The 26115-nt window shown below is 42.0% G+C and overlaps 2 protein-coding genes across 2 annotated transcripts in view; one reads left to right on the top strand and one right to left on the bottom strand.

The window, feature by feature from the left end:
* The window catches only part of RBM11 (RNA binding motif protein 11), an 8908-nt gene extending 6503 nt beyond the window's left edge, over window positions 1–2405 (bottom strand). Inside the window, exon 1 of the mRNA XM_068144427.1 lies at window positions 2206–2405. Coding sequence (XP_068000528.1) covers window positions 2206–2307 — 102 coding nt within the window. The 5' untranslated portion in view covers window positions 2308–2405. The remainder of the gene's footprint in view (window positions 1–2205) is intronic.
* Window positions 2306–26115, top strand: LIPI (lipase I). Its single transcript, XM_068144819.1, has 10 exons — window positions 2306–2564; window positions 2770–2877; window positions 14646–15022; window positions 17481–17589; window positions 18639–18740; window positions 20969–21058; window positions 22283–22450; window positions 24212–24304; window positions 25497–25608; window positions 25938–26115. The coding sequence occupies exons 1-10, from the start codon at window positions 2306–2308 to the stop codon at window positions 26113–26115; spliced, it is 1596 nt and encodes a 531-aa protein (XP_068000920.1).

Here is a 26115-nt window from a genome sequence, read left to right as displayed (position 1 = left end):
AACAGAAAGGCTCCTAACATGTTTATTTTCCAATTCAGGTGGCTCCTTGAGGCATTTCTGTTCTGCACTACACTGCATTTAATGAACAAAACTGCACATATCCAGTTTCTGATTATTAGCTGCCTAATGAGGAGGATCTGGTTCTTCAAGAACTAGAAGCAACAGAGTCCTTTGCAGGTCCACCTTTTAATTATGTAGTCTTCCTGTTCCTAAGTGAAAATAGTAATAGTTTAGAAGTAATAACAGGTACTTGTTCATAATTTGATGGGGGGAAAGCTGCAGGTCAGGAGTGCGTGTTTAGGATTATGCCACAGCAGGAGCACTGAACTGTATGCTTTCCAAGAAAGGACAATACTGCAATGATAAGCGTGTGCTGTTGCAGCAAGACAGAGAAACCTGCGTGAGAATCAGATGAAGCAAAGGAAACAGATAAGCAGTTGTTATTGGGATGATCTAAAGACCCAGATAAAAGTCAGCAGTTCTGCAACTGCTGCAGATTATACAGAAGAGTCAGGCAAAAACACATTCTGAGAGCATCTGCTCTCAGAACTTGTACGGTATCACTCATGTCCACTGGCAAGATAAGCTTTCTAAACCTAAGATTTAAACAGCCTACTGTTCAGTGTTGGAAACAGGCAGGATTACTTGCACAGAAAATAAGGCAGGAAAATAAAAGAAATAAGAATTAGCAAATTTTATGACAAAGTTAAAACCTGAAAGTTACTAAGAGATGGAAACTGCTAAAATCCCAAGGGGCCTCAGTATACTAAATGAAAACATCTTTCAATGCAAATAGGGTAACATATGGAGATCTTGCATAGTTAACATAACAAATATCAGACTAATCAGTGGAATAATGCTGGCAAATAAATGGAGGTTTGATTAACAAACGAAAATCACAAGAGAACAGATGATTCTGTCCACATCTCATTTTGCAAACTCACTGGAAGGAAGCAAGGTTCACTTCAAGACTGACAGAAATCAGAGACAAGTTTATCATCATACCATCAGGAACCTGTCTAGTCAGGAGCTTTTAACTTTATTGTGGTTGACTAGACCATGTCAGATGGGGGGGGGTGGGGTGGGAAATAAATAAAGAATACCACCAAGGAAATACACCATCAACAAACTCAGGAAAATCCCAGAGTCAGCAACTCTTCTTGATCTTGTTGAAATCTGAAGCTTGCATTAGTGATAAAATGCTTCCTCCTCTCCATATACTTCTCCATCTTTTGCTTACTACTTGGAGGTTAATAAGCCTGGCTTAGCCAGAGATTTTGTCAATCTGAGATCAAAACTGAAGCCAAGTCAGTGTCAATATCTTGCCTCTGCTTTGACTCTCTCTACTTTGTCTCTCCTTGGCATACCTCATTTCCAACGAAAGAGGACAAAACTCAGGTTCTGAAACTGGTCCAGCTACTTGGGTGTTTTTCTCCCCACCTCTCTGAAAACCTCACCAATGGAATTTTAACCATCTTCTCAAGCCTTGAAACAGAAGACATTTCGATGTAAAGGTCATTTATGGGTGGAAGTCCTGAGCCGCACCAGCAGACCATGCACACTACTGATAGTTTAAACCTTGCTCAAAACACTGTCAGGTTTTACACCATTTTCTCTTAATCGAACTACCGATCAAAAATGGCTTACTCAGAATACATTTTTTTAAAGTGTAAAAAACCATTTTTTTTTCTCCCTCGGAGATTTAGAGAAAAAAACAAAACAACAACAAAAAAAAAGAAGTCGTCTTTACATTATTTAACTGCCTCACTAACTCGAGGCCCATCCGAGGCACCAAAACTTGCACAGCCGGGATGAGACAAACGCAGGGATGGGGAAATGGGCAGGACAGGGACCTCTCCCACCCGCGACGCGCCAAGGGCACGGGAGCCGAAGCGGCCGGCGGCGAACAGGCGAGATGCGAGAAGGGCTCCTGCGAGCGGACCGCGGTGCGGGCTGGCTTGCGAGAGGCAGGCTCGGGCTGCCGCACCGTGCGGCGCGGTGGCGAGGCCCCGGCCTCGCCTGGCCAGCGGCTTCTTGCCTTCCAGCCGCTCATACCGCTTCCCTTTTACAGCGGCCGCTCCCCAGCGCGGGCCGCCGGGGCAGCGAGTCGCAGCCCGAAGCCCAAAGCGGCCGCAGTGCCCGGCTGGAGCCCGCCGAGGCCTCCGCCCTGCGGCCCCGTCCCGCCCCTGGAGGCCCGCCTTCCACCTGCAGGAAGAGCTCGTAGAGGATCTCCTCCCGCACGCGGCTCTCCAGGTTCCCCACGAATAGCGTCCGGTCCGCGTCTTCGGACCGCCCCGGAGAGGACATGGCGGCGCCACCGCCGGGTCCCACCGAGAGAGCCTACAGCGCCGCGCGAACGGGCGCGTTGCTAGGGAGCGAGCTCGGGGTCCGAGCGCCTGTGCGAGGGGTGGTGCCTGGCGCCCGCTGCGGCTGCGCTGTGAAGAATACGGCACATCGTGGGGAGAGCTGCGCGCTGCGGAGCGCTGTGGGTGTAGCTGCCGCTGGACTTGAGCAGGGCGGTCTAGTTGGAGATGTCCTTGCTTACTGCAGAGGGGTTGGGCAAGGTGACTTTCGAGGGTCCCTTCCAATCCGATGAGTTTTGTGATGCAGTTCTATTTAAGAACGGTTTGGAGGGACGCTAAGCCTGCAGGCGGCTGGTGCCAGGCGCTCGCTACAGCTTTTAATCTGGGGAGTGGCGGGGAAAGGAACTTGGGCATTTTAAAACGTTTCTTTCTTTTTCTCTCCCTTGGGTTTTTCCCCGCTGACCAGAGAGAAAGATTACTGTCAGACCTGCCAGTGGGAACGTGCACTGCACAGAAATACGATTTGGGGAGGAAGTGTGTGTGCGCGCCCCTGCCGTAGTTCCTTCTCGTTTAGGTGAGATCGCAAGCGAGCAGCGGGAGTCTGGTTGGGCACCGCAGAGCCGCAGGGCAGCGCGGGTGCAGACGTGGCCTCCGATCGCCACCGTGTGGAGCAGGGGGAGACTGCAACTGCTGGAGCGGGGCCGCTAGGCCAGTGCTCAAAACAGTTAAAGCCCTCAAGTATTTTAGTCATAAGTATGATAAAGCGTTGTTGTGGTACTTACTATTAAAATACAAATGTAAAGTGCTGGATGTTGTACGTTTATAAGCATTTAAGAATAACTGAAATACAATTGCTACTTATCGAACATAGATAAAGTTGTATGTGTTGCTTTTCCTGGTTAAGTAGAAGTAACCTATCCACGTCATCAAAGACTATTGATTGGTATCTTTTAGCAGGATAGATGACACGTCATGACTCCAAGTCCCTTCGGGTTAACACAGTGTGCCCTCAGAAGGCCCCCTCTCCCCACAAGACAGGAGGGAAAGTGACACAAAAAAACCCCAAATGGATTGTGATAATGAATTTACTGAGATAATGCACAATTACCTTGTCCTGTTCAGAGAAAATGTACAGCAAAATGCAGAAGCAGTAGCAGAAGCCAGCGATAAAATTGGTTCCTCCACCCAAGCATGCAGAAGGCAGCCCAGCAGAAAAGACCCAACACCCCAAAATGACAAACTGGAAGCAGCAACTGGAACCTGAAGCCTCGCACATTACACTCTGAACTTCAAGCCCCATGACACTTTGCTCCAGCCAGCACTTTCTTATTGAAGCTGGCATGACAGCAACATGGTATTGAGTGTCAGCGGCAGACTCAACCCATGATACTTTGTCACCCCCACATACTATCAATAACCCAATGGTTTCACATTTGGCTTTTCATATCTCTCTTGCCTTAGAGGGATAAAAAGAATCAGTTTGTTTACAATTCACTAGTTCATATGATTACAGTTCATTAAGATCTTTAAAGAACCTGCACTTGGTAGTAAATACATGTACAAGATTTACTGACATAAATAGTGGCCAATCTGATAGATGACGAGACTTTCTCAGGACAGAAACTGGGCTGTCCTTATGTGCTGGGTTTATGTGTGGTGGGGTTTTGGTAGTGGGGAGACACCACAGGCATGGCTCCTGTAAGAAGTTTCTAGACACTGCTTTATTTTCTGTGCTGCTGCATAGGCCAAAGACATGAGATTTACTCTCACAGCTGCAATGTTAGCTACAAGGTCATGATCTCCTTTGATGAGTACCAGGTCTGGTTTGTATAAATAATTTTGTTCATCTTTCAGCAGAGGTTCCTGGAATGCTACTCAATCTTTCCTTCTGGATTCATTTGACAATAAAATCACAGAATTATTGAGGCTGGAAAAGGCCTCTGAGATCAAGGCCAGCCTATGATGTTGTGTTGGATCTCATAGCATTGGCCTCAGCCCATTGACCCAGCCTGTCCAGTTCCCTCTGCAGCATCCTCCTACCCTCCAGGAGTTCCACACTCCCAACTTGCTGTCGTCCACAAATTTACTAATGGTTGACTTGATCCCCTCATCCAGGTCATTGATATAGATGTCAAATAGAACTGGGCTCAGTGCTGATCCCTGGGGGACACCACTGGTCACCAGATACCAACTGGATGTGGCACAATTCAAAACCACTCTTTGTGTGTGGTCATCCAGCCAGCAAAGGCTGCACTTGTCCAAGCCATGGGCTGCCAGCTTTTTCAGGAGGATGCTGTGGGAGACTGTGTCAAAGGCTTCACTTAAGTCTAGGTAGACCACATCCACAGCCTTCCCCTCATCTTCCAGATGGGTCACTAGGTCATAGAATGAGATTAGATTGGTTAGGCAGGACCTTCCTTTCCTAAACCCGTGTTAGCTGGGCCTGATTCCCTAGTTTTCTTGTATGTGTCATTCAGTGGCACTCAGGATGACCTGCTCCATAACCTTGCCAGGTGCTGAGGTCAGGCTGGCAGGCCTATAATTTTCTGGATTCTCCTTCCAGCCCTTTTTGTGGGTGGGTGTCACATTTGCCAGCCTCCAGTCATCTGGGACCTCCCCAGCTAGCCAGGACTGGTGATGACTGATGGAGAGCAGCTTAGCCAGCTCTTGTGCCAGCTCCCTAAGCACCCTAGGATGAATCTTATCTAGATCCATAGACTTGTTAGGGTATAAATAGCGCAGCAGGTCACTAACTACTTCCTCCTGGATTACAGGAGGGATATTCTACTCCCCATCCCTATCTACCAACTCAAGATCCCAGTTGCCCTGGGGATAATCAGTCTTTTTGTTAAAGACTGAGGCAAAGAAGGTGTTAAGTACCTCAATCTTTTCTTTGTCTTCTGTTACTGTGTTCTCTCCTTCATCTAATAAGGAATGAAGATTTTCCCTGGCCCTCCTTTTGTTATTAATTTATTTATAGAAGCACTTTATATTATCCTTGACAGAGTTGGCCAGATTAAGTTCAAACTGAGCTTTTGCATCTCTAATTCTCTTTCTACGTGACCTTACAATATCCTTAAATCCTTCCTGGTTCACCTTCCCCTTTGTCTAAAGTTGGTACAGTCTTTTTATTCCCCCTGAGTTTTTGTAAAAGCTCCTTGCTTACCCAGGCTGCTCTTCTTCCCTGCCAGCTCATTTTACAGCACATAGGCACAGCCTGCTCCTGCACCTTCATAAGTTCATTCTTACAATAGACCCAGCCTTCCCGGGCCCCTTTGCTTTTGAGGGCTGCTTCCCAAGGGACTCTCTGAATCAGCATCCCAAATAGACCAAAGCCAACCCTCTGAAATGCCAAAGTAGAGATTTTGCTGACAGCCCTCCTAACCTCACCACATACTGACAATTCTATCATATCATGGTCTCTGTGCCCCAGATGACCTGCAACCACCACATCTTCCACCAGCCCTTCCCTATTTGTGAACAGTAGATCTAGCGGGGCACTACCCTCGGTAGGTTTGCTCACCAGCTGCAACAGGAAGTTGTCATCCACACATTCTAGGAACCTGCTGGGACTACCCCTTTTTCTGCTGCGTTGTACTTCCAGCAAACATCTGGGAAGTTGAAGTCCCCCATGAGAACAAGGGCTAGTGAACGTGAGACATTGCCAGATTGTTGAAAGAATGTCTCATGGGTGTCTTTATCCTGATAAGGTGGTCTGTAGCAGACTCCCACCAGGACATTGGTCTCATTGGCCTTCCCCTTTAACCTTATCCATAGACATTCCACCTTTGTGTGTCTAACATTGTATGCAAGACAGTCAAAGTGCTCCTTAACATATACTCCTCCTAAGAGGAGGAGTAGCCTGTGGGCATCCATTGCAGCACTCCAATCATGCAAACCATCCCACCACGTTTCCGTGATGGCAATTATATCATGGTTTCCCTGGTGCACAATAGCTTCCAATTCCTCCTGTTTATTGCCCATGCTACCGGTGTTGGCATACATGCACCTGATCTGAAGTGCAGATATTGCCTCCAACCCCCCTCCCACAGGCACTGGCATGTAGCATTCAGGCTCCTTCCTAGTGACCCCATTTTCACCCCTACCCCCCTTCATACCTAATTTAAAGCTCTGATACTGACCCTGCCAACTCCCTTCCTAAAACAAGTCACATAGGTATGTCTCTTAATCTTAGTGTCTTGCATTATGGGACAGTATCCAATAACTTGTGAGCAAGTCTCACTGCCTGACAGTGCCCATGAGATTTCATCTGAGGCTCTTGTCTGCCTCTTGCCAAAAATTCTCTTGTGGTGGCTTTTCAGTGTAATGCCATGGTAAGCTTTCTGTGGGGAATGGCTCTGTGGTATTCAATCCAGATATTACTGATTTTATCCTTCTCAAAGCTGGAAATTCCACAACCCTGGCATAACACCTTCATTCAATTCACAATTTCCTGCTTTCATCAGTTACAGAGCCTCAGAAAGATAAATTCTGGAGTGGGTATCTCCCATTCTCAGACTAGTTCCTCAACATCTAGGTTCTCTGAAATTGTCACAGCTGCTGAAGGGTCCCAAATATATGAAATGTTATCCTTATCTCCTATAATATTTCAAATTCTTTCTCAATACCCTCTTGCTGAATGATTGCTTTTGTTGTCTTGTCTGAAAACTGCCTGTGCACTAGGGATCAACCCCAAGAGTCTGGTAATACCCAGGCCTCCATCCTGAATGCTAGAATATAGGAGAGTGTCACAAGTGCATGCTGGTAGCCATTATTGTTCCAAGACAGGAACTCAGGCTGCCAAATCAGGGCTTTCCAGGGACACAGCTTTTATGTCAGCCTGGTCAGCTATAGTAAATCAGTTGTGGAATAGTATATACTTTCAAGATGTTAACTTTCTGGTATGGTTTCAATGAAGCATTCCCACTCTGTTGTAACCGCTTCTTCACTTTTTCCAGTAGTTCAGGTTTTGATATTCCAGTCCATGGGTCAATACATAGGCCCAGGTACTTGTCAGAGCTACCAGGTTCAATCATATCAAGGAGAGTGCCACTGATCATCCGTCAAGAACAGACATCAATTGTATATGTATCTTTCATTGGCTTGATGTAAAAGCTGTGGCACTTTTGCCCTTGTGTCTTGAAGGCAGATAGATCACAAAAGATCCCCCAAAATGTAATTGTTTTCCCTGCATTCTTTCCCATGGTCTGCCCAGCAATACCAAATTGTCTGCAAAAGCTACAATTACTGTATTTTTGAGCAGTGTTGGACACTCCTTCCTCCAACTTACATAGCAGGGGGACCATGAATACATTATATATATATATATATAAAATTTTTTATATATATATAAAATTTGAGACATTGAATCACCCTGTTTTACACCAATCTGCATCTGAATAGGATCCAGCTCCTCATTCTTTAGGTCGATATGGGGGCTTTTAAAGCTGAAGTTACACCTGTGTTACAGTCTGCTGCTGTTTCGTGGTTGCTTCAAACAAGTTTTAAGCAGGTCTACACATACTTTTCAAAGGGTATTTTACAAGGGAGCACCTTATCAGAAGTCATCCTGAATGTGAAAAAAAGATTACTTATTGTTTTCTTTTCCCCAGGCATACATGGTGTGCTTTGCCTCAGTGACCTCTGTTTTCTAATGGAGCTTTAGTTACTGTCTAGTCTATTTAGAAAGGGAATATCAATTTATGGGAATTACAAGCCACACTGTAGACTGCATAATGAGTCTTAAATTTCTCCTGGCCAGTCAGGGGTTTTGCCTTTGTAATCTTCAGTCAAATTGTTGGGGTTTTTTTTTGTAGTTAAACATACTGCATCGTGAAAGTTGGGTGTGTTTTTGTCTTGCCTGAAAGGAAGCAGAACTCTTAAGCTAGCAGTTAGAAAGGAATTTTTCTGGAGAAATAGCTTGATTGTAGAATCATAAAAATGCTAGGGTTGGAAGGGACCTCAAGAATGATCTAGTTCCAATCCCCTTGCCAGGGGCAGGGACATCTCACACTACATCAGGTTGCTCACAGCCACATCCAGCCTGGCCTTAAAAACCTCCAGGGATGAGGCTTCTACCACCTCCATGAGCAACCTGTTCCAGTGTCTCACCACCCTTGTGATGAAGAACTTCTCCCTAACATCCAATCTGAATCTACCCATTTCTATTTTTTTTCCATTCCCCCTAGTCTGCCTGACACCCTAAAAAGTCCCTCCCCAGATTTCCTGTAGGCCCCCTTAAGATCCTGGGAGGCCACAATTAGATCTCCTTGGAGCCTTCTCTTCTGCAGACTGAATAGCCCCAGCTCTCTCAATCTGTCCTCATGGGAGAGGTGCTCCGGCCCTCTAATCATCCTCATGGCCCTTCTCTGGATACACTCCAGCATGTCCAGATCCTTCCTGATTAGTAAGAGAACTGAGAATGGGATTTCCCAAGATTACGCAACCCTGATGGTGGAGAGGAGATTAGAAGGGGAAATACATTTGCATGTGACCACAGATCACAATATCAAGTCTTGAGTGAGAATTCAATCTTAATCTTGAAAACCAGTCTGTAATGGTTTTAGCTGTTATTTATCAGAAACTTTTAGGAGTAAACTGCACTGTAAAAATGTCATTCTGTTACATGTAAATCACAGTAAAGTACACTTGTACTGTAGTAAAATGAAGGGTTTATAACTACTTTTTAATTCATATACTTAGCCAGCCTTGAGGGGTTTGTAATAGCTGGCAGGCTGTGGGTGCCCCTCAAAAAAAACCCAGCAGGTTTTGTTCAGGAAGTACTGCTCCAAAGGGCCTTACTACTATGGGGGACAGTCCAGCTCCTGAAGGGATGGTGCCTGTTTCCTCCATTGGTTTGCATAAGGCACTTTCAGAGCAGGTAACTCTGAATTTCACTGTGAGAAGTGTATCCTTGTGAGAAAAGCAACAGGCATAATGATATGCAGTGAAGCAGAATGGGCAGTAGCTTAACTTTGAGGGTCTTGAATCTGTTTGTGACAGTGTGCCTGAAACTCAGGGTCACCGGGAAGGGTTTACCTGCCAGTGGGATGATACAGAAGCTGCAGTGTAAATGATAACAGTAGTCAAGCTTTAGGAATTTCTAAGCGTCATATGTGCCACTGTTGGTGACCAAAGTCTCCTTGTCATATGACAGAGAGGTGAGTCCAGCAGGCACTAGTTTAATGTCCTGATTAATAGCACAAACCTTTCTGGGTGCTGGTTTAGTAATGGAGTCCTTTCCTGAGACTTGTTTCAAAGGGCTTTGAGACTTCTTCATGGGTGCACAATATTTTACTCACACGTGAGCTGGGCTTGCTGGTTTGCTGTTCAGGAGAGAACTTAAAATTTCATTTGTAAAAGAAACAGTCTTAGCAATTTATTCACTAGTGGCATGAGGTATATGTAAAGGTACATATGTAAGATTTTCTCTAAGATCAGGTGATTAGATCTTGGACAAGCATGGCAGATGTTTTGCTAGGGCTATTGCTGGTTCGGTTACAGTGGCATTGAGCTCTCTGTGCACTAATTAGTATACAAATGTGTACTGCACACTCAGTGCATGCTGAGGCTGCCCAACTGGTGGTTGCTTGGGTGCACTAAGCTTTTGCTCTAACAATAACCTACATTAAAAACTAGAGAGAGGAAAGAGCCAAGTTGACACGATACTTTTACTTGTTCTAAGTAACATGTAATGTCAGTAGGGTTGTGCTTTTATACTAACACTTGGACAAAGTGCCAAAGATTTGAGTTGGAGGAATTCAAAAGAATAACAAGTGCTGTCTTAGTGAACTTTACTGACACATGTGGGAAATGAAAGTTAAAAATCAGTAAAAGGTCACTGGCTAAGTTGAATAGATTTTCCTATGAGTGGACATACTGTGAGTCTTCTTTTCCTTGTGGCTGCAATCAAAAAGGATTTGAAAAGATTTCCTAAAAGCTGTCTGCTGCAGGAGCTTGTGTAGAGCAACTTTGCTGAGCTGCTCATCATCACCAAACCAGTAAATAATGAAACACACACACATATACACACCCTTAACTGCTGTGAATGGAAAAGGAGACCTAGACCTTGCTTTTAAAAGCGCTGTGAAGGATACACTATGCAAAAAAAAACAAGGAAAAAAGAGTTCTGGGATGTGTCTGCTTCATATTTGAAAGGTTTGGTTTTCTTTCTCCTGCAATAGAAATAACTGGTGGTCAGATATTGGCAAGCTGAGCATCCACAGGTCTCACCTGAACATTGCAGTTAGCTGGCTCTGGGAGGGTTCTAAACTCTCTCTCTCTCCCAAATAAATGCTTTCAGACACCTCTGGATTTAGACTTGAAAATGACTCATCATAAAAAGCTCAGAAGGTAATAATTTTGTGGGGAAAAAAAAATAATGATGGAGATGCGGTTCTCAGAATTATTTATAAGTTCTTACAGAAGAACTTGGTCTAATGGGGTTTTTTTCTTTGCCCACCTCAGTGCTTCTAATTGCATTTGAATGACAGACATAAAAAGACACACAGTGCATTTCTAATGTGATGTAGCTTTAGGTACTCTGCTTCCTAAAGTCTATGCATATAGCAGAGTTATCAGTAATAAACAACACTGCTTACGTGTAAATCCTCTGAGGTAAATAGGTTAAAAACAGTCCCAACCCTTAAAGACCAGTAACCACCCTACCTACTGAAGTCATTCAATAGGAGGAGTCTTGAAATGCAGAAGCTTGAATACAGCTTTGCTTTCCACTTCCTACTCTACATGTCACTTAATTAATTGGTAGCATTCAGTTAGGTTAGAAATCTGGCATACAATAGGAAAGCATTAGATCTGCCACTTGCCTGTGGATATTTCATATTGCTTTTCTGCCTTTCCACATGCTGAGATTCTGTCTCTTCATCTGTTTGATATACTGGGTGAGGTCAGGTAAGAGCTATTAGCTTTTATTTTCCGATGTAATCTTTTTTTTTCCTCCCCCCCCCCCCCCCCCCCCCCCCCCAAAGCATACAAAATAATTACTCTTTCACTGAAATTAGACAAAAGATTGAAAAATGTGAATTATGCCGAATGGAGCAGACGACTGAACAAAAGAATTTGATTGCTTTGAGGAGGAGCCTTAGGTTTTCATTCTAAAGTAAATAGAACAAATCCTGATACGTTATCTCTGTCTGCACTTTGCACAGAGACACAGGCAGGAATGTGCACTTTGTACAAAGTAAAGAAGTAGTTGTGACACAGTGTTAACTTTGCATAAGTTCATTGTATATTGCCGATTTGGTAGGTTGAGAGGTTTTCAAGTTGGGCATTGTGCTTTAAATGGCACAATGTAGTTAGAAATAAGTCAATGTGCACTTTAAGTTTTTCCTCTTTTCAACCACAGAAGATACTTAAAATGTTTACAAGCATACACAGGAAAATTAAAATGGTGTATTAGCTGGATGAAACTGTCTGATGTAAGTGCCCAATGCCTGTGTGTTCAGACTGTACAGAAAAGTTTATGTCTGCACTCCCACAAGTCGGCACAAAGGGCACCTGGGTATTGCTTCCAGTAATCAGACAGGCATAAGAATTTGAAATACCCTTGATGACTCCTTGCTAAACAATTCAAAGCATTAACTCTATAAATCTGTTTGTAGTACTTACCTAATTCCAGAGTAAAGACATAATCTTTTCTTTTTTCCCCTCTATTTACTTTTCAGAGTATAACAGCTATCCTTTCACAGGCATAAGTAAACAAGTTGTTTCCCTGTGAAATTTACTGGCCACCAGACTGTGTCTCTGGTTTATGTCACTGTCATTCCACTGGCTTTAGAAGAATTAATTCTCATTTCTATGTGTCAAATTGTAAGAAATCAGAAGATTTAAATGCCTGTGGAGGAACACTTCAAAAATATTTCAGCATGAGTGTTTTGTATGTTAGATAGGTAGGAGCTGAATTATAAGGATCAGTGATTAAATGGGTTTAAGAACCAATATACACTTCTTTGGAGGTTGTAGACAGGCAGATGATGGTCTCTTCTCCCAGGCAGCCAGTACCAGAACAAGAGGATACAGTCTCAGGCTGCGCCAGGGGAGGTTCAGGTTGGATGTTAGGAAGAAGTTCTATACAGAAAGAGTGATTGCGCTATGGAATGGGCTGCCTGGGGAGGTGGTGGAGTCACCGTCACTGGAGGTGTTCAGGAGGAGACTTGATGGGGTGCTTGGTGCCATGGGTTAGCTGTTTGGGTGGGTTGGATTGGTTGATGGGTTGGACACGATGATCTTGAAGGTCTCTTCCAACCTGGTTTGGTTTATTCTAATAAAGGTTTATTCTAATATTAGGCAAAAATGAAGGTGTTTCATGTAGCTTTGAATCTGAATAGCAAAAAGGTAATCAAGTGCCTGCTCATTATCATTTAGCTTTGTATATGGCATTTGTGTAATAGAACTTCTATTCTTCTTGCTCGGTCATGTATCATTAATTAGATTAAATGTGTTACATTCTATTAACGTTGTAGTATCATGCCACATGTCTGACACTTTACCAGTTTCTCAAGTATTATTTTCACTAAGTTCAAGGCAGCTGCAGCTGAACATCTCTTAATTTAAGAACTTTTTATTGGATAAATCTCAGCAATGAAACTGAGGTGCCTTTCTCTATTGTTAGTTAGCTAATAACCTTTCTAGTAATGTCAGTAAAAGTTATTTAAATTATTCAGTGTCTAAATGAGGAGAGCAGGGCTATTTGTTTGGAAATACAGGTAGTTCTAACTTTTCCCACACACAGTAATTGTAGCTGTTGTCATAAGGTGATGACAGGCACAAAACTTTCATCTGGACAATTTGAGACAGGAAGTTTCAGGCAATTTCTAATACTCTCTAACTTTAACCATGCTCCATTTCAGCAATATCCATTATTTTTTGTAATGTCAAGTCCAGATGTGACTGGTCTCATCATTGTAGATATGTGATTTGGCGTGGAGGTGATTGGTCTAGTTTCCTAAGTGTCGTTACTGTATCAAGTGTTGTAATTCACATTGTTTAGCTTTGCTTAGATCTACTCTGTAGTATCAAATACATTTTTCAGATACTTTGTAGTCTCCCTGCACTCATCCTTCATAGCCTTATAAACCATTGAGGGATCTCTGTCCATCTCAGTTATGAGAATAGAATAGAATAGAACAGAACAGAACAGAACAGAACAGAACAGAATAGACCAGACCAGACCAGACCAGGTTGGAAGAGACCTTCGAGATCATCAAGTCCAACCCATCAACCAACACCATCTAATCAACTAAACCATGGCACCAAGCACCCCACCTTAAACACCTCTAGTGATAGTGACTCCACCACCTCCCTGGGCAGCACATTCCAATGGCAAATCTCTCTTTCTGGGAAGAACTTCTTACTGACATCCAGCCTGAATCTCCCCTGATGCAGCCTGAGACTGTGTCCTCTTTTTCTTGTTCTGGTTGCCTGGGAGAAGAGACCAACCCCCACTTGTCTACAACCACCCTTCAGGTAGTTAACAGCAATAAGGTCTCCCCTGAGCCTCCTCTTCTCCAGGCTAAGCAACCCCAGCTCCCTCATGTGAAAGATGCGGGTCTGCCTGCTATCTGCTTGCCGGGAAAAGGAGAAAAGCTCAAGCTTCCTCTTCTGTGACTCAAATACTCTGAGAAATTCAGGTTACTTTTTAAGGAACTGAGTACTTGCTACTTCTCTTCCTACTTTTGCTTTCTAGAAGTTAACTGACTCTTGTGTAGAGGTGTTCATTGCAGGAAAATTGAGAAAGATGCCATCAAATATTAGACAAAAGCCTTGTATAAAGTAGCGTAGCTCACTAGAAGTCAAGAGATTGACTCATTTCTTTGGCCATAAGTCAGCTAACACCACAGGGAAGAGGCCATATGGAGGAACTTTGACAGGCACTGGCATTGTGTCCAGAATCTACATGATGTGACCTCAGCAGACAAAGGATGCTTTTTAAAGTGTTCACTTTTGACACTGATAAGCACACAAGGGGAAAATTAAGTCTTTTTAGATTCTTTTGCAAATCTGCATCCTTTTGTTGATCCTCACTGGTCCGTGTCTTAACCTCATGTGTCTTAACCTTGTATACTATAACTGAGTGCAGAAATGCTAAGTACTACAATTTTATTCTGTGCCATTATGTACATTGACCTCACAGGTTCTTTTTTTTTTTTATCAAACTTGCAACAGGATCCTTTACTTCTTCCTTTCTTTCTTGGTAGTGGTATCTTTAGGTGATCCAAAGCTAGGAAAGGGTTCTAGCTCTTCTCATATTGTCAAGCAATTGTTTCTTATTGCTACAACAGTAAGGCCCAAAACTGCAAATGTGTCATTTTTTGTGTTTTTCAGATGAGGAGAAAAAATGTCCTGAATTTACAGATCTTAATATAGGCAATGCCTTGTCTGGAACAGCACTCCGAGTCCAGCTACTGCTATACACAAGGGCTAATCCAGATTGTTCTGAGAGACTCATTGAAAACAATGTCACTGCATCCGAGTACCTTAATACCTCCAAGAAAATGGTCTTTGTTATTCATGGCTTCAGACCAACAGGATCTCCACCAGCATGGCTACATGACATGAAAGAGTTATTACTGTCCTCAGAGGATATTAATCTCATTATAGTCGATTGGAATCGTGGTGCTACAACAGTGAATTATATAACTGCTGTTGAAAACTGCAAAAAAGTTGCAGAAATACTGAAGAAATATATTGACCAAATGCTGGTAAGGCAGAGGGTTGCATCTCTTCTGAATAAGTTTGAGTAGCATAGTTTGGGAATGGATATTTGAATATGCCTAAAGGGAAGCCCAGTGAACAGTAGCAAATGACAGTTTATTAACTGTAGTATTTACTAACTTTGCATGCAGTTAGAGTCATAGAATCATAGAATCAATAAGGTTGGAAAAGACTTCCAAGGTCATCAAGTCCAACCTGTCACCCAAGACCTCATGACTACTAAACCATGGCACCAAGTGCCATGTCCAGTCCCTCTTGAATACCTCCTGGGATGATGACTCCACCACCTCCCTGGGCAGCACATTCCAACAGCTAACAACTCTGTGAAGAACTTTCTCCTTACCTCAAGCCTAAACTTCTGGAGCAGTTTCAGACTGTTTCCTCTTGTTCTAATGCTGATTGCCTGAGAGAAGAGGCCAACCCCCACCTGGCTACAACCTCCCTTCAGGTAGTTTTAGAGAGCAATAAGGTCTCCTCTGAACCTCCTCTTCTCCAGGCTAAACAATCCCAGCTCCCTCAGCCTCTCCTTGTAGGGCTTATGCTCGAGGCCTCTCCCCAGCCTCATTGCCCTTCTCTGGAGATGTTCAAGAGTCTCAATGTCCTTAAATTGAGGGGCCCAGAACTGGACACAGTACTCAAGATGTGGCCTAACCAGTGCTGAGTAATTACCACATATCTTTACCTCCACTTATTTTCTTTTCACTGAAGGATTTGATTTCTTCAGGCAGCTGGAAGTTTTAGGTCTGTGGAAAGAGTGATTTCACCAGTGGGGAGGTGAAATGAGAGATGTTCAGGTAGTATGCAGCATTGAAGTTTTACAAAAACATTAGGCTATTCTTTCCATTATTAAACTACTATAAAGTTTTATATTAAAAAGAAATCATTAACATATAAATATTTGTTCCAAAATGGTATGAACTTCTTGAATCTAGAGGGAGTTGCTGAAGTAACTATTGATGCCAGTGGTCTTAACTGGGCTTTAAGTTTATTGCTTAATCATATGAAGAGAACATGTTATCATCTCATTTATGCCACTGCTGGATTTATCACAGATTCACAGATTGCACTGGGTTGGAAGGGACCATCAAAGGTCATCTTGTCCAAAACCCCTGCAGTGACCAGGGACACCTCTAGCTAAATCAGGCTGCCCAGGGCCACACTGAGTCTCCAGTGACAGGGCCTCAGCCACATCCCTGGGCAACCTATTCCAGCATTTTACCTCCCTCATTGTAAAGAACTTCTTCCTTATGTCCTACCTAAATCTTCTCTGCTCCAGTTTAAGACCATTGCCATTGCTTGATTTTTTTCTTCTGCTTGACAGCCAGTCTCAGAAATTTTGAATGCTGTGCAGTAAGAAAATATTCATGTGGAACTGAAGTGAAAAAAATTCAGCATTTTGAGAAAGGCTTTCAATCCTTTCACCTCAGCCTGTCCTGCTTTCTAGGACTACATATAGTGGTAATTTGTAATTATGACAGTAAATTTATTATTACATAGTAGAAAAATAAAATACAACTGTAAGAACAAGGGTTAAAAAGGTGTAGATTACTTGTGGCAGATTTTGGATTAATTGCTGGTTACACATCAGCCTGACAAAGCAATGACTACAAGGTATGCTCGGGCCAGACTTGTTGAATCCCAATGTGCAAGTCATCAAAGTGGTGGTGGTGGTGGGGGTATGTTGTGTCACAAAGCTATCAGTTTCATACTTGCAAGTTGTTGTGCGAGCTTTGTTAATTCATTCTGAGGCATTAATATGCCAAGTTCACATATCTATCTGCTGATAATGTTTCAAAAGTTCTTTAGTAGCTTCTATTGTCTGCTTTTTTAAAGTACTGGCTGCTTTATAGAATGGGCATCTTAAGATTTTCCTGCAGGTGTACACTTGGCACCATTATTCAGTTGCTCTGTGACACAAGTCTTTGTTAATGGTGTTATAGTTTGAATTTATTTTATTGGAAGGATAAGGCAGGGGTTGATTTTTCCCACCCCTTGTTTATAGTTTTGGTTCATCTTTCTTGTATCTGGTAAATGTCTTCCTCTTCCCTCCTGTGTTTTCTAACTAGTGTGAGAGTTCAGAAGAAACGTGACTCAACTTCCTTATTACATTTGTCTAGTAAAAGGATTTCATAATTACTAGACTGCTTAACTATAGATGGTATGGCAAACTGAAAACAGTTTTGTAATTTCCATTTGATTTCACAGCTAGAGAGTTAGAGACGGGGGGGGTGTGGACATGGCACTTGGTGCCGTGGTTTAGTGGTCATGAGGTCTTGGGTGACAGGTTGGACTTGATGATCTTTGAGGTCTTTTCCAACCTTATTGGTTCTATGATTCTATATAACTTAGAGTACTAACAAAAAGTGAAAGCTAAATCAGTGCACTAATGTCTGTTTAGTTAACCGTGTGTGTCGTCGTGATTCTATTCCTTTTTCTCCCTGACAGGTAGATGGAGCTTCTCTTGACACCATGTATATGATTGGTGTTAGTCTTGGAGCTCATATAGCTGGTTTTGTCGGCCAAAAGTATAATGGCAAACTTGGCAGAATTACAGGTAAGGCTTTTAATGTTGGACTACCTGTTGCAGGGAGCTTAAATCAGATGTGTGACCCTTGTGTGGGTTCTGTAAATCTTGTACTGGTTTCATTTTCAGCATTGTCGTCTATGGAGTACTGCATATAGTGAAAATTGCAGTACCCTCGTGTGGGTACATCTTTTAGGACTGGGGTCACGTGATGTTTGGGATTAACTTTTAGATGCTAGAATCCAGAGTGCTAATATGGGTGCACAGGCTCCAGCTTGAAAGAGCAAAACTCACTGCAGCTAGCACGTTAAGAAAGAAGCTGGCTAAGCTAATGATCAGAAAAGGTGCTAAGGGAAGAAGAGGCTATTCAATCCTGATAGTGCTTAGGATTTGAAAAGGAAACTTTCATCAGGCTGAAAGGGGCTGTTACCTATCCTTGAAATCAGCAGCTCCAAACCCTCATTTCAGAGCACTTAAGCATTTTCCCCCCCACAAAATCTAAAAGGAGCCAGGAGCCAGTCATAAGAAGGGGAATTAGACCCCAGATTTCTTTCAGAGAAAAACATGGTCAAAACCTAGTATTTCACTTAGTTGTGTGTAACAATTGGTTTTCTGTAAGTAACTTCATCACCAACTGTTAAAATGATGGGGGCATGTTTGACATTGTCTTCATCCTTGTCTTCATCTTGTGTTCTGGTGGCAAGAGTAGTTATATTGTGCATTTTGTTTTTACAAAGTACATAATAAGTATGGTATTTTCTGGGGAAAAGTGTGAAATTAATTGTCTTAGTTTGATCCCTAAGGCTTTTTGCTTATAATTCATCTGAAGAACCAGGAGACGAGCACAACTAATTAGGGAGAGATTGAAATTCAAAGATCTGGCTTGAGCAGTCTTGTGGTGGGATCTCAGGCTTTGCTTAGCGAGTTGAAGACAGAAAACTTGAGGAAAATTGTGCTGGGTTTTGTTTTTATTATCATCCCAGGAAAACGAAGAGTCTTTCATGAATAATGTTGGCCATGTATACACTTACAGAAACAGACCCCTCAGGGTTTGTAATGCTAGTATTATTTTCATTTAGGTCTTGATCCAGCAGGCCCTTCGTTCACACGAGAACCACCAGAGAGAAGACTGGATCGTACTGACGCCCAATTTGTTGATGTAATCCATTCAGATACTGATGGTAATGCCATAGCATTTACTTTCCTGATTCAGTCTGATGAAAGGCAGGAAAGCAAAAGCAAAGGGATAAGATATTTCAGTAATATCTAAACGTTGCAGAAATACATGTTGTGTTAATGGATGGATTTCTGTGCTGTGGTTCAACATCTGTACTTTGGAAACCATACTGTATGTTATAACTCCTGTTCATCAAGAAACTGAAACTCCACTTTGCTAATGGTTGGATGATGGGCTGTTTTGTTCAGTTCTGAGACTGAGTGAGGTTTCATAATCTGAATCTGAAAATATTGAAACAACATTTACATATAATAGCCAACTGAAAACATGTAGAGAACCATATAGTTGTGAGCCCATTTGGTGTCATACAAAAGTAGTCATTACACCACTCTCATTTATGTCTTGTTTGATGTGGTTTATCCCTTCTGCATATGGAAAAAACCCAAGGCCTGCACGCTGAATAAACATGTCTATTGCATTAATTTATTGTACTGCTATTTGCAAAATATTTTAGCATAAACATCCTTTTGCTGTGCTAGCGTGTATGAGCAGAGGTTGTGAGCATGTGATTATCACTGAATTAGTCTCTTCTCAGACAGTCAGTCTCAGCTATATCACATTAGTACACCACAGACCCACTGCTTCAAATTCTAAATCATATTAATGTAAGGTTACAGTGAAAAACATTGTAAAGCCTGCTTCATCCATGCAGTCTGCTTCATCCATTTTTTTCTCAAAACCTTAAGTAAAACTTTCAAGCCTGCCACGTTTGTCCCATTACTTGTGTAGTTTCATGTCAGTTTCTTTAATAATAACACAAAAGTAAGCATTTAAATACACAACTTTATATGTGAAGCTGTAAAATACCATTTTTTGTAACGTTCCAATCATGCAAATAAAGATAATGAGGGGTGAAAAGGAAGGCAGGACAGGTTAGGCTAAGTCTTACTTATGTCCTTTTGTAGGAACAATGCAGATTTTTCTGCTTTGAAATGTACTGCTTCTATTCGTGTAGCTCAGAATCCAATGTCTTGTGCAAAAAAAAAATGGAGAAATCTTACTCCAGTGAAAATTACATTGGGCAAGAATTTTCATTGCTGGAGAGAACAAGAATGTCAAACATTTCTTTGCACAAATAACATCTCAGCTACATTGGGTGATAGGTTGGATGCGATGATCTTGAAGGTGTCTTCCAACCTGGTCTGGTCTATTCCATTCTATTCTATTCTGTTCTGTTCTGTTCTGGTCTGTTCTATTCTATTCTTGATGCAAGCCAGGATGCCATTGGCCCTCTTGGCTGCCTGGGCACACTGCTGGCTCATGTTCAGCCTACCATCGACTAGTACCCCCAGGTCCCTCTCTACCTGGCCGCTCTCCAGCCACTCTGACCCCAGCCTGTAGCTCTGCATGGGGTTGTTGTGGCCAATGTGCAGAACCCGGCACTTGGATGTGTTCAATCTCATGCCCTTGGATTCTGCCCATCTGTCCAGCCTGTCCAGGTCCCTCTGCAAAGCCTCTCTACCCTCCAGCAGATCAACTCCTACCCCTAGCTTGGTGTCATCTGCAAATTTACTGATGGTGGACTCAATGCCCTCATCCAGATCATCAATAAAGATGTTAAAGAGCACAGGGCCCAGCACTGATCCTTGGGGCACACCACTAGTGACTGGCTGCCAGCTGGATGTGGCATCATTCACCACCACTCTGAGCTCGGCCCTCCAGCCAGCTCCTAACCCAACACAGTGTGCTCCCATCCAAGCCATGGGCTGACAGCTTGGCCAGGAGTTTGCTGTGGGGGACGGTATCAAAGGCCTTGCTTCGCTTCTATTCTATTCTATTCTATTCTATTCTATTCTATTCTATTCTATTCTATTCTATTCTATTCTATTCTATTCTATTCTATTCTATTCTATTCTATTCTATTCTATTCTATTCTATTCTATTCCTGAATAGTTGTTTTCTGTTCTTTCACATTTGTTTTGTGGCTGTAGAAATCTCACACAAATGTGTATACATTTATGTACAACATCTTACACGTGCATAATTTTCTTAAAAAGCAAAAAACCCATGAATTTTTAAATCATAACATGACTTCTATATACAGAACAAAAGAACAACATCACTGCAAAAAACATATTTAAGACCTCTGTGTCTTGACTGGATAATTCTGGGGGGGGGGGGGTGGTGGTGGTGTTGATTATTTTTTGTTCATTCATGGTATTTTTGTTTTAGCACTAGGTTTCAAGAAACCTTTAGGAACCATTGATTTCTACCCAAATGGAGGAACAGATCAACCTGGCTGTCCACAAACAGTATTTGGTGGTAAATAAAATTGTGTTGAACTAATGAGAAAAGAGTTTGAGATCAAATAAGAAAAGTTTAACTGATTTCAGTGGACACTGGAGAAGAGGAGGCTCAGAGGAGACGTTATTGCTCTCTACAACTACTTGAAGGGAGGTTGTAGCCAGCTGGGGGTTGGTCTCTTCTCCCAGGCAAGAGGGCACAGTCTCAAGCTGCAGCAGGGGAGGTTTAGGCTGGATGTTAGGAAGAATTTCTTCCCAGAAAGAGAGATTTGCCATTGGAATGTGCTGCCCAGGGAGGTGGTGGAGTCACCATCACTGGAAGTCTCTTTAGGAAGAGACTGGATGAGGCAGTTGGTGCCGTGGTTTAGTTGATTGGGTAGTGCTGGGTGATAAGTTGGACTTGATCTCAAAGATCTTTTCCAACCTGGTTAATTCTAGGTGTTGGACAATTCTTTGAGGCCCTAGGATGAAAGAGGTTTTATGATGTGATGTTTTGCTGCAGAATTGTTCTTATTTCAGCCTTCGTGAATCTTAGGCAATGTTGCTGCCCATTGTTTTTTGCTGTTGGGTTGGGTCTTTTGTTTTTGTTTTTGGGTTTTTTCCCCACTCTTTTTGGAAATGTGTGTTTGTCTGTATTTCTATTAGTGTTCTACACAGTGATGCTATGGATTAGACCTGCTGCAAAAGCATAGTGCTTCCATCTGCGAGTATGGGAGAATCCCTTAAAACACAGGATCCTCTCCATCTGTACAATTGGTCTTTTTAGGTTGGACTCAGTGATCTTGAATGTCTTTTCCAACCTGGTGAACTCTGTATTCTCATAGTGGTTTTTTTTACTAAGAGAGGAAGTAATTTATTACTGAAACAAAACTAAAGAGAAGAATTACTGAAGTATTCCATATGGTAATTTTTCTACTTATCATTCTGCACTGCATACAGGGCATATTTTAGCTCAGATTCATGCTTTGTAATAAATTCTGTAAATTCAATAGGACTTACTAGGCTGTTTCTGAAATATGACTCCATAGACTTTTCTCTGTACCTGTAATATTGTAAATAATCTGGAATTTCATCTTCTTGTGTGTGTCTGTACATTTTTTACACTTGGTCAACTAACCAGAGGATAAAAGCACAGCGAACTAGGAGTGACTCAGAGAAATGGAATTACTTTGATAACACTTTTTCTTTCATGAAGAAAAATTATGACACATCCTATCTGTATTTTGTTTCTTCTCTCCTGAAGGATTTCAGTATTTTAAGTGTGACCACCAAAGATCTGTCTTCCTGTTCTTATCATCTTTAAAAAGAAGGTGCGACATAGTAACATACCCTTGTAACTCTTACTTGGATTACAAGAGAGGGAAGTGTGTTGATTGTGAAGCTTTCCAGCCAATGTCCTGTCCAGTACTGGGTAAGCATTATGTTGTCTGCTCTGGGCTGGGTGAAATTTTCTGGGAAATCCATACTAGTTTTTTCTGGGCCTACTCCAGTAATCTGTAGTATCATGTTAAGGGATCTGTAGAGATTAATCCTGTGCAGAACTACATACTGTTTAAAGTCATGTAAAGTTTATGGCTTTGTCTGCTGTATAGTTGCCTCTGTGAGACACAGGTGCTGAAAGTTCTTAATCTTTGATCATTATAATTTCCAGGGAGATCATTATGCTTTTTCAGGGAGACCAGTGGATGTAGTCTACCTTGACCTTAGTAAGGCTTTTGACATTCTGCCATAACATCTTTGTGGGAAAGCTCAGGAAGTGTGGGATAGAAGGACAAACAGTGAGGTGGATTAGGAACTGGTTACAAAATAGAGTCCAAAGAATAGTGGTCAATGGTGCCAAGTCCAGCTGGAGACCTGTAACTAGTGGAGTCCCCCAGGGATCAGTGCTGGGCCCAGTCCTGTTCAGCATCTTCATCAATGACATTGATGAGGGGACAGAGCATCTGCTCAGCAAGCTTGCTGAGGATACCAAACTGGGAGGCTTGGCTGAGACACCTGAAAGCTGTTCAGCTATTCATCAAGGCTTGGACAAACTGGAGAGCTGGGCAGAGAGGAACCTAATGAGGTTCCACAAGGATAAGTGCAGTCCTGCAAAAAGACTCTAAGACATCTCTAGCCTATTTGTTAGCCATGTCTTATGCACTTAACACAAAAGGCCAAAGCTAGCAGTGGGGAAATACGGAGAAATATTTGACCATTCAGCTGTCACATTTTAAAAGGTATTTTTAATTTGCCATAAAACCTATGGCAGGCAGCTCAATTTGGGAACTGAGAGGAGAAAAAGCGTCCTTCCTGCTCTGAACTCTCCTGCTTGCTGCCTTGTGGTGACAGCTTTGCACTCTGGAATTTGCCTTCATTCTCCAGTCTAGGTAAAAAAACCAAGAGGGAGAGAATAGAAACAAGGAGTGTTACCAAGCCTAGAATAGAATAGAATAGAATAGACCAGACCAGACCAGACCAGGCTGGAAGAGACCTTCAAGACCATCATGTCCAACCTATCATCCAACACCACCCAACCAACTAAACCATGCAACCAACCACCCTATCAAGTCTCCTTCTGAACACCTCCCAGTGATGGTGACTCCACCACCTCCTCGGGACAATAAGCATAGAATTATATAAACCAAAGTTCTTTCTACATTACATCTATAAACTTAGGAGGTTTACAGATTCTCTAACATTGCATTAAATAATAGTAACAATCATACATTAAGGGGGTTTAAAAGATTTAACACTTCTATGTTAAGGGGTTTAAAAAGGTATATTCTAGAGATGTAAAAAAGAAAGGCAGAAATTTTGCCTAATGTGGAGCTGTTCTGTAACTGTTCTCTGCATATATGTGGGCTAGATTTTAGGCTTCTTTTTCTTACCTCCCCAGCAATTCATGAACACTATTCTTTGGAGTTAGTTCTCTACACTAAAGAGATTTCAACTATTTCATTATGCCAATTTTAGTGAGGCTAATATATTAGAACAACGAAATACTTGTATATTATATTCTACTACACCCAGGGGATTCCTGCATTTTCCAAGGCAATTTTCTTTTATGTGAGAATATTTAAGAAAATTGAAGCCATATCTGTCACTTTGGGCAAATTTCTTATGTGTAATGATATGTGTATCATGATTTTACTAAATGACTGAAATGAAGTGTTTAAACTTTGGCTTTCAGGTTATTATGCTGATAGATGGAAAGAACTATTAATCCCAAAGTCTTCATCAACAAAAGCTTATTTTGATACCACGGACCAAGACCCATTCTGCAGTGAGTGACTGAATATATACATAACAAACTCTTTATGAAATATTATGGCTGTTATTTGTTACCTGATAGGGAGTGAAAGCGTGTTAAAACTAGAATGTTATTGTTAGCTGATGTATAAAAACATATAACAAGCAATGAGCTAAGTGGCAGTTCACAGAAGAAGAATGATTGTGGCAGAAAAGTAAGCAATATATGAACTGAGAAGGAAATGGGACTTTAGAAGTAATGAAATAGACTGCCAAGAGGAAAAAGGAAGCCAGAAAATGAGAACCAGGGAAAAAGCTAGACTGAGAGAGGCTGCTTAGATAGGATCATTGCTGCCATTTTCAGATAGCAAGACTGCCCTGAGTGGGCAATAAAAAAAGAGGCATCTCTGTGAACCACCCCAAGAAGAGAGCACCCCACAATCAACTAAAACTACTCCAGCTTTCTAAAGTCTACGTCTCCCTAGGAGTGGAACAATGGAGGAAAAACTTAGCTGTTTCAGGGTTATACTCTGTGGGACTGAATTCTTATGGCATGGGCTTTAGCTGCAAGAGCAGCACAGCCCCTGTGAGGAGAGGCTGAGGGAGCTGGGGTTGCTTAGCCTGGAGAAGAGGAGGCTCAGGGGAGACCTTTTTGCTGTCTACAACTCACTGAAGGGAGGTTGTAGCCAGGTGGGGGTTGATCTCTTCTCCCAGGCAACCAGCACCAGAACAAGAGGACACAGTCTCAAGCTGCACCAGGGCAGGTTTAGGTTGGATATTAGGAAGAAGTTCTTCACAGAAAGAGTGATTGGCCATGAGAATGTGCTGCCCAGGGAGGTGGTGGAGTCACCATCACTGGAGGTGTTTAGGGAGACACTTGATGGGCAGCTTTTGCCATAATTTAGTTGATTAGATCGTGTTGGGTGATAGGTTGGATTCAATAATCTCGAAGGTCTTTTCCAACCTGGTTCATTCTATTCTATTCTATTCTATTCTATTCTATTCTATTCTATTCTATTCTATTCTATTCTATTCTATTCCATTCCATTCCATTCCATTCCATTCCATTCCATTCCATTCCATTCCATTCCATTCTATATTCTATTCTAAGCCACTATTCCTATCATCAACCACTGCCTACTTTTAACAGGGTACAAATAGTATCCTGTTGAGATAACTATTTGAATCTTATTATTTCCTATTTCCTTTTTTTTTTTTTTTTTCAGTGTATAATTACTTGCTGGATATTACTACCTGGAATAAAAGCATTAGGAGAGGCTTTATTAATATTAAAATAACAGATGATGATGGAAACACAGTAGAATCAGTGATGAATAGGTATGTCCTGCTTTGTTTCTTTTTTATCACTTTATGGCACTAATTTTCTGAGTTTCCTAAAGTTTGTTAATTTGTTAACCTGTAGTTAAAAGGTATATGAGGCTGTTAAGTCTTGGTCACAGTTCCTTTTCCTGATATGCCTCAGTGTCACAGGCAATGCTTCATACACTAAAATGATCTTTACTCTGCCTCATGTCCTTGCATGATACTGGTTTGAATATAGTTCTACAAGACTTCTGCTCTTGCTACTAGCACTTAACAATGATGAATATTGCTCAGCAAACAAAACCCTGGCTAGAAATAATGTTATCTTTTTTTTTTTTTCTTAGTGAATCTTCAACATTTCAGCAATACAAAAGAGTCAAAATTCTAAGTGGGTTTTACCGTGACCTTGAAAAAATAGCAAAAATATCTTTGACCTTCTCTACAAAAACTTTAATAGGCCCGAAACACAAGCTCAGAATTCTCCAGATGAGGCTGAAATCTCTCAATAATCCAGAAAGGTAA

This window comes from Melanerpes formicivorus, unplaced genomic scaffold, assembly GCF_026170545.1.
Source record: "Melanerpes formicivorus ecotype bairdi unplaced genomic scaffold, bMelFor1.0.p_v2 SCAF_11, whole genome shotgun sequence".
NCBI classification, from domain to species: domain Eukaryota; kingdom Metazoa; phylum Chordata; class Aves; order Piciformes; family Picidae; genus Melanerpes; species Melanerpes formicivorus.
Note: the sequence above shows the minus strand (reverse complement) of the source record. Positions and strands in the feature narration are given on the sequence as shown.

Bases quoted from the DNA above. Each gene is read 5' to 3' on its own strand.
- LIPI (XM_068144819.1), top strand. From the start codon at position 2,306: ATGGCGGCGCCACCGCCGGGTCCCACCGAGAGAGCCTACAGCGCCGCG. The intron at 21,059-22,282 runs GTAAATAAAATT...TCTCTCCTGAAG, and splicing joins TCCACAAACAGTATTTGGTG to GATTTCAGTATTTTAAGTGT. The intron at 25,609-25,937 runs GTATGTCCTGCT...TTTTTTTCTTAG, and splicing joins GTAGAATCAGTGATGAATAG to TGAATCTTCAACATTTCAGC.